The sequence below is a fragment of the Schistocerca piceifrons genome, chromosome 1 (genome assembly GCF_021461385.2).
Source record: "Schistocerca piceifrons isolate TAMUIC-IGC-003096 chromosome 1, iqSchPice1.1, whole genome shotgun sequence".
In the NCBI taxonomy this organism is placed as follows: Eukaryota; Metazoa; Arthropoda; class Insecta; order Orthoptera; family Acrididae; genus Schistocerca; species Schistocerca piceifrons.
Window position 1 is genome coordinate 511,413,084 of NC_060138.1, and position 14,196 is coordinate 511,427,279.

The 14,196-nt window shown below is 45.9% G+C and overlaps 1 protein-coding gene across 3 annotated transcripts in view; it reads right to left on the reverse strand.

Moving 5' to 3' along the window:
• Positions 1-5,657: 5,657 nt before the first annotated feature.
• The window catches only part of LOC124797323 (phosphoenolpyruvate phosphomutase-like), a 51,207-nt gene continuing 42,668 nt past the window's right edge, over positions 5,658-14,196 (reverse strand). For all 3 annotated transcript variants that reach the window (XM_047260779.1, XM_047260777.1, XM_047260778.1), the window contains one exon: positions 5,658-5,801. In XM_047260779.1, coding sequence (XP_047116735.1) covers positions 5,718-5,801 — 84 coding nt within the window. In that variant the 3' untranslated portion in view covers positions 5,658-5,717. The remainder of the gene's footprint in view (positions 5,802-14,196) is intronic.

Sequence of the window (14,196 nt, forward strand, 5' to 3'; positions counted from 1 at the left end):
CCCGTCGGGTGCCCCGACCCGATGGAGGTTGACTCTTCGGCCCCTCCTGTCTCTTTACGGGCGCATACACCGCATGTTGGCGTGCACCTTGGAGTAGGTTTTCAGGCGTTTCCTAGCTCCCCTCGGACCGAATGGCAGGGTGCGGGTGGCACAGCCTCGCCTGTTGTTAGGCTCCCCACCTCGTCACATACGTCAACATGGGGTCCTCCCCACGGCGGGCGGAAGCCTTATAACACAACTGTACGCTGATTTGCGGGGGAGGAATGTGGTGTCACCACCAGACACCACACTTGCTAGGTGGTAGCCTTTAAATCGGCCGCGGTCTGTTAGTATACGTCGGACCCGCGTGTCACCACTGTCAGTGATTGCAGACCGAGCACCGCCACACGGCAGGTCTAGAGAGACTTCCTAGCACTCGCCCCAGTTGTACAGCCGACTTTGCTAGCGATGGTTCACTGACAAATTACGCTCTCATTTGCCGAGACGATAGTTAGCATAGCCTTCAGCTACGTCATTTGCTACGACCTAGCAAGGCGCCATTATCAATTGCTATTTATCTTGTGATGCATGTACCGTCAGACCGATGTTCACCAATTATGGATTAAAGTTAAGTATTCCAGAAGCTACGTACCTTTTTAGTAGACTCAACTCCTTTAACTGTTCCAGACCTCACGCCAGCCTGCGTGAGCTTAAACGTGTGCCTTTCGGCTACCTCCTAGTGGCTTGGCTGTCTTGCCAAGTCACAACACTACCTGGGGAACTTACCCTGCCTCAAGCACCCAAGGATGTCCCCACCTCCCCAGACTTTATTTGTAGAATGCGCACCCACTTTACAGATACACGGCTACAGCTGCCTATAAGTCATTCCCTGCCAGACACTTACATGCCAACCGCCCTCAACACATGCTCCTACATTATGCTCAGGGACGATTCCATTAGACAACCCCTGCAACCCCCTTACCTAGGCCCCTTTGAAGTACTCCGGAGGTGCAAAACGACGTTTGACATTATGGTTAAAGATCGCCCGCAGACCATTTCGCTACACAGGCTCAAGCCTGCTTTCGTGGACTCCGACACACCTCTGCCATCGTAGTCGGACCATTTGGACGAATTTTCCATTGCCGAGCCCGATAATGAGTTAGCTCATCCCATGGTAGGGTCTTCTCCTTCTGATGATTCGTCACCGCAGTTCGTGGATTTCCCAAGCATGTCGTCATTAACCGCATGCACAGGTTTTGATGATGTTTCATCTACTGGAGAGACTTGTTCTCCGACTTTCAACTTGCGCTGCAATGTACCACCTAACCACGTCAATGACCTGCCGATTGTCGCTTTCGACTACCGTGTGTTCGTACTACTTACAGACACTGCAGACTCGACACTCAATGAGGAACTAGATGTCAAGATAGTACATAGCCTGTCCATCCCCCGAGAGTGTGATCCATCAAGAGTTTATGCGTTCATCTCCTTGGATTGCTTGATCTGCCTTAGGAAAAGGCATGCTCGCAAGCCGCATCCCTCCCCACACCTATACTCCCAGGCCACAATGCATGGTCCACCCCCGCTGGCTGTCTGATTATGTTGTGGACCTGCAGCCCGTCACCGCGCCTTTGCACACCACCCTGACTGAGATGGAGCTTCCAGTTGTGTGTCTGCCACCTCATACTACTCACTCTGATGCCAACACCCACACGACCTCCCCTCTGGTCTCACAGGCTGTACTCCATACTGCGGGGGGCCTGTGTGTCGTTGATAGGTCACATCAACCACAAAAAGCGTAACCTCTGAACTCTTGACTGCTCTGACGAGCAGCCATGTAATGTTCCAGTCAGCCTTTGTGCTGAAATATATGTATGTATAAACATTTATGGGAACAGTTTGTTGCATATATAGTTATTCATATTCCCGTTTCCCATAATGTAGAGCCTCTCATAATTCGTTCACATATTTTATATGGTATCCTGGTCTGGGGAAATTCTGCGAATTTGCACATATAAAGAGTACTGAAGCTACAAAAGGAAGCTGTAAGATGTATCACAAAATTATCTACTACAGATTCCTGCAGAAATAAATTCAGGGAGGTGAACAATTAATGATAACATCACTATACATTTATGAATAAGTTATCTATTTTGCTGCATTGTTAAACAGAGTTATCCATAACTATAACACAAGAAATAAAAATGATTGTCGTATTGAAGCAAATCGGCTGAAATTAACCCACAAAGAGCCTCTAAAAGCAGGATGCCTTCAATACAACAGTTTGCCAAACTATATAAAAATAATAGAAAACTTTGTTTTCAGAAACAAACTAAAATGTCACTTGATTAAAACTTGTCCATGCAATGTGCACGAATACCTTGCAGCAAAAAATTATTTGTTTCAAATCTAACTGTGCAAATACGTAAGAACTTTCAGAAGGCATAAAATGATTTTAATTTTCAGTAGTTACTTATGTATATCAATGTTTCTTTTTAGTTGTGTAAAGAAAAAAACTGGGGATGAGATTTCAAAAAGCAGATACTTTCATAATTTTAAATTTCTGTATAGTAAATGAGCATTTTGCCAGAATAGAATTACCCCAAAATAAAACAACATATCCCAATAGACTATGCATAAATGCATAATAGGTACACATTAATTTTTGTTCACCACAGCACTTTTAAGCATTCTAAGTACTTAGCAGCATTAAATCAGAATTGATTCCCTATAGTCGTGCCCTGAAATGAGGGACGTCCTATCCGAGATAGTTCCCACCCCTCCTGAAGTGGTATTCTGTCACTGGCCTAAGATGCAGCTGAACATAACACACTTGATTTCAATGGCTACATCACTACCTAAGCCATGTGGAACATTCCCTCCGCCACCAGCTTTCGTGAACTGCACAGATGGGAGTTAGTCTTACAATACATTCTCCACTCCCGTAATTACCTTGTGGCCTCAACCTACAGTAACTACTGAAACTTCCTGGCAGATTAAAACTGTGTGCCCAACTGAGACTCGAACTCGGGACCTTTGCCTTTCGCGGGCAAGTGCTCTACCATCTGAGCTACCGAAGCATGACTCACGCCCAGTACTCACAGCTTTACTTCTGCCAGGATCTCGTCTCCTACCTTCCAAACTTTACAGAAGCTCTCCTGCGAACCTTGCAGAACTAGCACTCCTGAAAGAAAGGATATTGCAGAGACATGGCCTAGCCACAGCCTGGGGGAGGTTTCCAGAATGAGATTTTCACTCTGCAGCGGAGTGTGCGCTGATATGAAACTTCCTGGCAGATACAGTAGCTACTGTCCCTATGCCCTCCATCCAAAGTTTACACCCCTTATGTCCTATCATCTCCTCCCCATTCTCTTCTCCCGCCCTTTTTATTTGCAGCCCACTGCGAATGTGTCCACTTGTCTTTCCCTGCTAGTCTCATTTTTTGTTGTTTTTCCCCCACCTCCCTGCTCCACAACTTCTTGACACTGCGCTTGTTGGAGTCTAGTGCCTCACACTCCACCAGACAGTGTTTCTCTCTCTCCCCACCTGTACACTACTATTCCTTCCCCTTCCCTTTCCCCACCTGCTCCAGATTTCTACTTGCATCCACGTGAGGTTGCATCCCAGGCCGAGACACTGGAGTTGGCGGACCTGGAGTTTCCATAGTTTGATTTGTTATAAAATTAGATGCTTCAGTGGTTCATGGATGTTACATCAGATAATGTTGTAAAAGCTGCACAATACTTCAACAAGACAGCTGTTTGTCTTCTTAAAGTACTTACTGACATGTAGTTACAGTTGCATGAGTAGGACTAAAAATAATTTTGTGGTCATTAATATTACCACTAACCATGTGTACATTTGCTGTAAGCTGACTCATTCCCCATCATTTCAATAAAAGAATCATTCATATGATCTATGGAACATATACTGGCCAACTAACAAACCAATATATTTGGTGGTTTGCCAGAGAAGTGCAGCTGCCATGGGGTAGGACTAAAACATCAGCACAAATGAATCATAGTGAACATAAACGCCCAGAGCCCCCTGCAGAGAAACAGGCCACAGTCTTCGCATGCATGATGTAGGTAAAGTGTGGCTGCAAGTTGTGGTCCAGCATGAGGTCAAGAAATGTGTTGATGTGCAGTTTAAGTGTCCTGACTTTGATTCTCTGTCTGTGTTGACTCATTGGATTCATTCACCTGTGGCCTTAGTACCACCAGTGCTGGTGCCCATCCTTGGAAATTGAAATCCCATGTCTCTGTTAATCTGGTCATTTGTTATACATATTACATCTGCTTCTTAGTGTTGATGTCCCGGAGTATAGAGGCAGACAAAAGGAACTTTCTCTCTCTGTAGTTCACACTATGACCTGTGTGAAGGCACTGTTCAGCAACAGCAGACTTTTCTGGCTGGCCAGATCTGGAGTGATGTCTATGTTCATCGCACCTATCTGTAACAGGCCTGTACTAACATGGGATTTTGTATATTCCTGATCTGTTTTGATCCAGGCTGTCTTTAAGAGAACCCAGCATTATTCACACTCACGCTGATGGGTGGAAGACACACTTTATTTAATGTTTCTTGACTAGCCTGCAGATCTTAAAGGACCTGCCACCAGCAGAAGGTAGAAAAATCAACCTTGTTGAGTTATCCATTTCTTCTGGCTGTTCTTGAGGTTTAGTATGTGCAGGTTAAAACGCATTTCGAATCTGCTTATCAGAGTACTTGTTCTGGACAAACACAGAAGAAAGATAGCTAAGCTCTGCTGATATGCTCTCTGGATCTCAGCTAACTCTAGGCCTGTTAATGAGAGTCCACATAATTCACCACTGCATTGGAATGAGTGATGGCAACTCATAGCTATAGGTCAGTGAGAGTTGCTTTACGGAACACACTGTGACCCAAGAAACTGGCTTCGTTTCAGTGGACCAGGACATTTAAAAACAGGAGGTCTCCATACTTCTCCACTTCTGTGGTGAGACAAATGCTTGGTTTTGGGGAGCTATGGTGTTCCAGAAATGAAGGAAGTGTTGCTGTACTCTCTACTCATCAGCAGATTCAAAATGCAAGTCAACCAGCATGTTCTAAACCTCAAGAACAGTCACAAGAAATGGAGGACTCTACGCAGGTGGGGAATCAAAGACAGCTCACTTAAACACTGTGCCAACACTCCGCCCATGCACCCAATGAGCCACAATTTGCAGCTGCACTTTCCCTGGATCGTGCATGCAAAGACTGTGGTCCATTTCTCCAGCAGGTGGCTTTGTATGTCAACATCCTCTGCTTTGTCTGTGATGACATTGTAGCCCCATCCCTTAGTACTTGCACGTTTCTAGCAAACTAGTGCATGTATTGGTGAGCAACAGTAGCAATATGTTAGTAAGCAGCTGTTTTGTTAAAATATTGTACGGCTTTCACAATATGATCCAATGCGATATCCATGAACCATAGGAGCAGTTATTGTCAGGAAAATGTCAAACAGCACATAGAATTAGATGCCTAATACATCATAGTATGCTGAAGCTGAATTGAAGTTCTCATTAAAAATGTAATACAACAAACCGCTTTTTAAGCTCAACTGAATAGCCATCTTGTTTTGGTATGCTTTATGGTTTGAGAGGCAGAGCATGTTACTTGGCTACAGGATGCCCATACAAAGTAAGCAAATAAGTGAGTTTGACTTGTATCATTTTCTTTATTGCACACTTAATTTTTTACGTAAGTATTGTTTGAACCTATTTCTTTGGCAGGTAACGATCTTCAGCGGCTTTTAGTTCACTGTCGTGCTGTAGTCTGAACACTTCTTTGACTGGAACAATCTGAAAAGTGATAGTTGTATTAACTACTAAACATTCATATTAGTTTTTTATTGTTGCTCATGATAATTTGTGTTGTTCTTGTAATTGTGTTTGTTCAAGATTAGCTCTAAAGTAATAAATTTGTATGTTTTATGAGTTACACATCTGGATTGACATTTTAGCACAGTGAAAACTCATAATATTCTGGATAAAAGCCTTCTGGGATTTTGCTAAGTAAAAACAATATCTTATGACTCAAATATCACAATACAATTAACATTTTATAATTTCAGTATCGTATTATTCTGTGGCTTATTAAGTTTTCAAATTTATACTGACTTTTTGATCACCCAGTATTACGTGTTATTGAGTAGTATTTATGATAAGTCTTACATGGTCTGTTAACATCAATATCTTCACAAATAGACAGAGGAAAGATTTGTGTAGCGCATTTTATGGAAGCCAGGCATAGCTTAAATGGTTCAAATGGCTCTGAGCACTATGGGACTCAACTGCTGAGGTCATTAGTCCCATAGAACTTAGAACTAGTTAAACCTAAGGACATCACAAACATCCATGCCCGAGGCAGGATTCGAACCTGCGACCGTAGCGGTCTTGCGGTTCCAGACTGCAGTGCCTTTAACCGCACGGCCACTTTGGCCGGCCGCATAGCTTAAATTTGACTATTTGTACTAATAAATTAACTAGGAATTTAAATTTATTCCACTGTTGTAAGTCAAGAAAATTACTAAATCGGTTAACATATTCATGTACATGGGTGACATTTCAGAAGTTTCATCTTGTGGATAAAGTACTTGCTTGTAGTAACATTATGTGACTATCATTACTCCTTCAAACTGTAATATTGACATGCAAAGGTACCAGTTACCAGGCTAAATATGCTGAAATAACCAACTCTTTTTCCTATTTGTCCTTACAATGTTATTGATTATAATCAGTGCAGTATTTTCTCACACTTTTTGACAAAAAGATGTAACTGGCAGTACACAGTTCAGTAATGAGTTAAAAAATCATTTATTTCAGCAGCTGTGTTACATTTAATGAATGGCACTATAATACACAAACAGCATTTTCCATGTATCCAGACCATATTAGCTAAAGCTAAACCAAGCAGATAGGTGCATATTAATATGGTGACCTGGTTCTGAGGGAGAAATAACAGAGGATTCACATTGGGATTTTTTCAACTTAGAATGAAGAAAGAAAGGTGATTTTATTCAGTATGATTGCATGAATAAAGAAAAGAAGCTTATGTTGAAGAAATGAGGCAGCTGATAAATATGCGTACATTAGATGTTGAACTAGTAAGGCAGAAGAGAGAGAGAGAGAGAGAGAGAGAGAGAGAGAGAGAGAGAGAGAGAGAGAGAGAGAGAGAGAGAGTGCGTGTGTGTGTGTGTGTGTGTGTGTGTGTGTGTGTGTGTGTGTGTGTAGGCTTTCTTGTTTTCTGGACAGCATTCCCTTCCTCTCATATTCACCCTGTCTTTTGAATCTCATCCCTCTTGTACTTCCCTGTTTCTCTCTTGGTGTTTCCCCTTGTAGATGACCCATCTGTTCCCTTGGCTCCACTATTCCTTATTCCTTCTATGTCATCTGTCCCCCCCCCCCCCCCCCCCTCTCGTTTTTTCTCTTCTTCTTCTTTTTTTCCCACCTAGGGGTTTGACTTCCCTTTCTAAATTCACATGTGGGGAAGAACTTTCTCAATAGCGTCTCCACCTTGCACCCCCCCCCCCCCCCCCACCACCTCACCCACTTTTTAGGTCACCAGCATGGTAGCCAGTCCATATGGTGGGACTGTTTTGTACTCACATGGCTGATCCCTTTCACAACACAGAGATCACACTTCTTGTACCTGACTTGTCACCAATCGTGTATGCCTGGGACTGGGTGTTCATCTTTTTGAGGCATTGAAACTCCCAGCAATGACCACCATACCAGGGTGGGCGGTACCCTCAGGCGTGAACCCCTGGCCAGAATGGGTGGTATCAGGCTGGATGCTCTGAACATATTTCTGGCCCTTATCTGTGGCTGTCTCTTCAGACAGGAAAGGTTCTCTCTCCACTCCTACTTTTGCATCCTTGGCCGTCCCATCCATGGCCACCCTCTTGGAGGGGGGCCTGTTCTGCCGGGTAGAGGCGAAATACTTTCTCTGTTTTACTTTATTTGTTCCGGGATAGATGGTGAGGATGGTGAGATTTTCACCACTATCAAACCACTCTTTTTCTTTAGAACATATCAAAAATAAGTTTGCTGAAATTGATTCATTTAAGCAAGATGTGATCGGGTTCCCTACTGATTAAAACCTCTTCTGGCAGTCAGTCGTCTTCCCTCTGTGCTTGTGAGCATTTAGGAGATGTCCTGGTGACAGTTACTCCGTACCAACCCATACCTATGGGCATTGTTTTCCACAGGGACCTGCTCCTGCAATCTGATGAGGAACTCAGGACTAAGCTGGCATAGTGTTGCATTCATTTCTTCTGCCGAGTCCAGAGAGGTTCTAAGGACAATGGCATTGATACTGGAATTTCATCCTGGCTTTTGAGGGGGTACCCTTCTAGAAAATGTCAGTTATGGTTTACTATTGCAATGTGAAACATTATACTCCCCTCCTACACTCCTGGAAATTGAAATAAGAACACCGTGAATTCATTGTCCCAGGAAGGGGAAACTTTATTGACACATTCCTGGGGTCAGATACATCACATGATCACACTGACAGAACCACAGGCACATAGACACAGGCAACAGAGCATGCACAATGTCGGCACTAGTACAGTGTATATCCACCTTTCGCAGCAATGCAGGCTGCTATTCTCCCATGGAGACGATCGTAGAGATGCTGGATGTAGTCCTGTGGAACGGCTTGCCATGCCATTTCCACCTGGCGCCTCAGTTGGACCAGCGTTCGTGCTGGACGTGCAGACCGCGTGAGACGACGCTTCATCCAGTCCCAAACATGCTCAATGGGGGACAGATCCGGAGATCTTGCTGGCCAGGGTAGTTGACTTACACCTTCTAGAGCACGTTGGGTGGCACGGGATACATGCGGACGTGCATTGTCCTGTTGGAACAGCAAGTTCCCTTGCCGGTCTAGGAATGGTAGAACGATGGGTTTGATGACGGTTTGGATGTACCGTGCACTATTCAGTGTCCCCTCGACGATCACCAGTGGTGTACGGCCAGTGTAGGAGATCGCTCCCCACACCATGATGCCGGGTGTTGGCCCTGTGTGCCTCGGTCGTATGCAGTCCTGATTGTGGCGCTCACCTGCACGGCGCCAAACATGCATACGACCATCATTGGCACCAAGGCAGAAGCGACTCTCATCGCTGAAGACGACACGTCTCCATTCATCCCTCCATTCACGCCTGTCGCGACACCACTGGAGGCGGGCTGCACGATGTTGGGGCGTGAGCAGAAGACGGCCTAACGGTGTGCGGGACCGTAGCCCAGCTTCAAGGCGACGGTTGCGAATGGTCCTCGCCGATACCCCAGGAGCAACAGTGTCCCTAATTTGCTGGGAAGTGGCGGTGCGGTCCCCTACGGCACTGCGTAGGATCCTACAGTCTTGGCGTGCATCCGTGCGTCGCTGCGGTCCGGTCCCAGGTCGACGGGCACGTGCACCTTCCGCCGACCACTGGCGACAACATCGATGTACTGTGGAGACCTCACGCCCCACGTGTTGAGCAATTCGGCGGTACGTCCACCCGGCCTCCCGCATGCCCACTATACGCCCTCGCTCAAAGTCCGTCAACTGCACATACGGTTCACGTCCACGCTGTCGCGGCATGCTACCAGTGTTAAAGACTGCGATGGAGCTCCGTATGCCACGGCAAACTGGCTGACACTGACGGCGGCGGTGCACAAATGCTGCGCAGCTAGCGCCATTCGACGGCCAACACCGCGGTTCCTGGTGTGTCCGCTGTGTCGTGCGTGTGATCATTGCTTGTACAGCCCTCTCGCAGTGTCCGGAGCAAGTATGGTGGGTCTGACACACCGGTGTCAATGTGTTCTTTTTTCCATTTCCAGGAGTGTATAAGCTGTTTCTGGTAACTTCAGTTTGATCACGCTTTGTGATGTGAAGCAAATCCCATTTGCAGGGACTGTCACTGACCTCTCCATGTGAAGAGTCCTTGCACCCCACCACCAAAGTGTGAGAACTGTTCTGGTCCACACTATCCTCACTGGCTAGATTGCACATTCTATATAAAGGAAAAGATTATTCAGAATTTCCAAATTCTCACCCATCCTATCCTGAGGCCTGAAAAATTTGACTCTCCACCTGGTATTTTTAACATTTTACCTTTGCTTTTGTTGCGTTCTTTTCCCCTCCTCCTCCTCCTCCTCCTCCTCCTCCCCCCCCTCCCCCCTCCCCCCTCTCTCCCCCTCCCTCCTTACCTTTGGTCCTCTTCCCCTTCCTCCTCCCCCTCCCACCTTACCTTCGTTCCTCTTCCCTTCCCACCTCCACTTCCCTCCTTACCTTAGTTCCTCTTCCCTTTCCTCCACCCTCCCCCTCCCTCCATACCTACATCCTATCGTCCTATCTCAGTTCCCTTTCCTCCTCCTTGGAAGTTCTCAGTCCTTCACCTCACAAAATTGCTCCTTCCCCTCTGCTGGAGAAGAAATTCTCTTCTCTGGCACGTGCCAGCAATGGGGGCTCGCTCAAGGAGCCCCCCCCACACCTCCCTGGTGTCTCCAGGAAAAGAAGTCAATTAGTTTGAGTCTGATCCGGGTCCCACACTCTGTATGCTTCAAGGCTACTCGTTCTCTTTCTGATCCTGATGTTGCTACATCTTGCTCTCTTTCCAACTACACCACCTCTCACCATGAGGAGGAGGAGGAGGTGGAGGTGGAGGAGATGATGGGTAAGTCTCAGGATGAGGCCACACCCTGCTCCCGATATCTCAGGGGGGTGTCATCCCCTCCTTCTCAATCTGGGTCCTATCTTATGTTCATGGATGTCACTACATCTGTACCAGTGAGGGATGCGGACTCAGCACAATCATCAATTCAGGCCTGTTTGATGTCCATACAGATTGTTGAACTACTCTTCTTCAATGAAACTGTAATAATTACTATCATCACCTCCTGGAATTGTAGTCTCTTATTTCTCTGTAGCTCATGTTATATTGCAGGAATCTCATTTCATGGATACTTATTTGTCAATGCTTTGTTGTTCCCAAGCCGTCTGCCTGAACTGGTTTGGCCCTTTTTGAGGTTTTGGTGGTGGTCAGCATGGACATTGTTAGCTCCAGGGTTCCACTTGATACTGCGCTGGAAGTGGCAGCCATTCAAATCCAATAAACTCTGTGATAATGATATGAAATCTGTATCTCCCCCAGGACTGGGCTTCCTATACCTTCTTCAACAGGGATTTTAATGCTCAGAATCCTCTGTGGGGTGGCACTGCAATCATTGACCTAGGGTAGGGTTTTTGAAGACCTGCTGCAGGGCTTGGTCTCTGCACCACATCAGTACTGGAGCTCCCACATCCTTTAGTGTGGCACAAGACACTTTCTCAGCCATAGATCTTTCATCTGTAGCCCTGAATTCTTTCCCTATGTTCAATGAGCATTTCATGATGATTTGTGTGAACCAATCATTTTCCAATCACCTTACCTTCTCTTCAGGATCACTTGGCTGGACACCCTCCCTGGTTGGCCTTTATTAATGCAGATTGGGATGCCTTCACTTCGGCTGACATCCCAATGGCTCCATCACATGATAGCACTGATGAGTCTGCATGGAGTTTGACTAATGCCATCCTTTCAGTAGCTGCTTCAGTGATTTACTCTTCCTCGGTTTTTCCCTAATGCTGTGACTATTAAAGAACACCATTGTACCCTCCAATGCGCAAATAGCATGCATCTCTTGACAAACTCCTGGCCGTTAAACATCTCTGTTCTTGGGCCCATTATCTTCTTAAATGCCAGAAATGGATTTTTTGGGGATGCCATAGAGCAGCATGCTCCCTCTTTGCAAGTTTGAGCAAAGATCAAGTTCATATTTGGCTGCCGTCCTCTTACAGGTGTACCGTGAATTTCCCTGAATGGTGCTATCCTCACCAGTGCAGACTCTTATCACTGAGCATTTTGTGAGCCATTTCGCCCATGCTTTAGCTTCGGTCCACTATCTGCTTGCTGTCCATCTTCTCACACTCTCTCTGGAATGATTCCCTGTATATTTTGTTCCCATCCCCTGGAGCCTTATAATGCCCATTTGGTGAGTGGGAATTCAGTGCCCTTGCTGTCTAAACCAACACAGCTGCTGGACTGGACTGGGAAGACAATCAAATGCTTCATCACTAATCAGCGGCTAGCCAAACTCTTATATTTGCCCTTTTTAACGGTCTCTGAAGTGACGGGGGAATTACCTTCTCAGTGGCTAGAAAGTACTATAATTTTAGTTTCAAATCGAGTAAATTGCTTCTTCAGATGGATAGCTGTTGTCTGATCAGTTTAACCAGCCCTCTGCAAGGTACTTGAAACTGTGGTGAGTCTAACGCCATATTGGATGCATGATTCCTGAGACCTTTTGGTTTTGACCCAGGGCAGTTTTTACCAAGACCACTCAACTGTATATAATTTTGTCCACCTGGAGTCAGCTATGCAAATAGATTTTGCCTGGATTTAACACTGTGTCACAGTCTTCTTCGTTCTTCATAAAGTTCATGATATCCTATGGGGGCCACCACATCCTGGCCACCTCAGATGAGTGGGGCCTCTGTGGCCAGCCCCCAATTTTATACAGAACTTTGATGGTATACTTTTCAGGTACAGGTTGAAGCCTCCCATAGCACCTCCCATACACAAGAGAATGCGGTTTCACAGGGTCATGTTTTGAGTGTCCCTCTCTTTTTACTGGCTATCAATGGTCTGGTGATGGCTGTGAGGCCTATAGTTTTATTCTCTTTGTATGCTGACGATTTTTGCGTTTATTTATGTGTTCATAATGGGTGTCGCTGAAAGTAGACTGCAGGGAGCTATACACAGAGTGCAATCATGGGTTCTTGGCTGCCAAGACCTGCTTTATGCATTTCTGTCGTCACCTTACAGTCCATCCCCATCCAGATCTGTATCTTGATGGTGAGTCCTCCAATGTGGTGGACTCTTATTGTTTTCCAGGACTAGACTTTGATGCCCGGTTGATGTGGCTTCCCCATCTTTATCCACTAAAGCAGGCATGTTAGTTGCACCTCAACACTCAGTGATGCCTCAGCAACATAGACGGGTGTGGACTGCTCTACTCTGCTACTGCTCTACAAAGTGGTGGCCCACTCCCATCTAGATTACGGTAGTCTAACACACAGCTTTGCATCACCTTTGACATTTCAGATGCCTGACCCCATACACCACTGTGGGTTATGATTGGCAACTGGTGCTGTCAAGACTATCCCAACGATCAGCCTTCTGGTGGAGACGGGTTCCATAATTGTTGGTTCTGCACCAAAACAGTTGATTGCTTACACTTTACACAACCACTGCTCCTCAGAGCACCCGAACCACTGTATCTTCTTTCCACATATGGAGATTCACCTCCTGTAATAGCAGCCCAGGTCTGGGGTTAAGATTGCCTGCATCTGGTCCTTTTTTTCAGAAGTCCAATTTTCCCCCTCTACCACCTCACCTCCAGGCCTGCACAAGCACACTTTCATGGTGTGTACCATGTCCACAGCTCTGTCTTCACCTATCACAAGGTCTGAAAGACTTGAGTGATCCTGAGACCCTGCATAGCCAAATTTTCCCCATTGTTGGTGTGTTTTGGGGTTCAGAAGTAGCCTATACTGGTGGCTCAAAGATCATAAGTTACACGGGCTTTGCTTTTGTTTATGGGGGATGTAATTATCTCTGCTCCTTACCAGATGGCTGCAGTGTTTTCACTGTAGAGTTGGTAGACACCTTGTGGTCTTGAGCACATCCATTCCTGCACCAGTGAGTTCTTCCTCATTTGAAACGACTCTTCAAGAAGTTTACAAGCTCTTAACCAGTTACCCTTGCCATCCCTTGGTCCTGACTCTCTAGGATTACATTTTTGCCCTCGAACAATGTGGAAGCTTAGTGGTCTTTGTCTGGACCCCAGATCACATTGGGATGCCAGTGAATGAACTCCCTGGCATGCTGGCTAAATTGGCTATTAGCAAGCCACAGCTTGAGATTGGTATCTGATCGGTATTACACCGTCTAGTTCTAAGGGTTTGGAATATGGAATGGCATACTCTGACTTGACCGACCAAACTACAGCCAATAAAGGAGAGCGCAAATTTGTGCAGGACCTCCATGTGGGCCTGTCTCAAGGACTTTATAGTCCCTTGGCAGTTCCACATCAGCCATTCTTGGCTGATTCACCATCACCTCCATCCTGAGGATCTGCTCTGTTGTCATCATGGTGCCCATTTGGC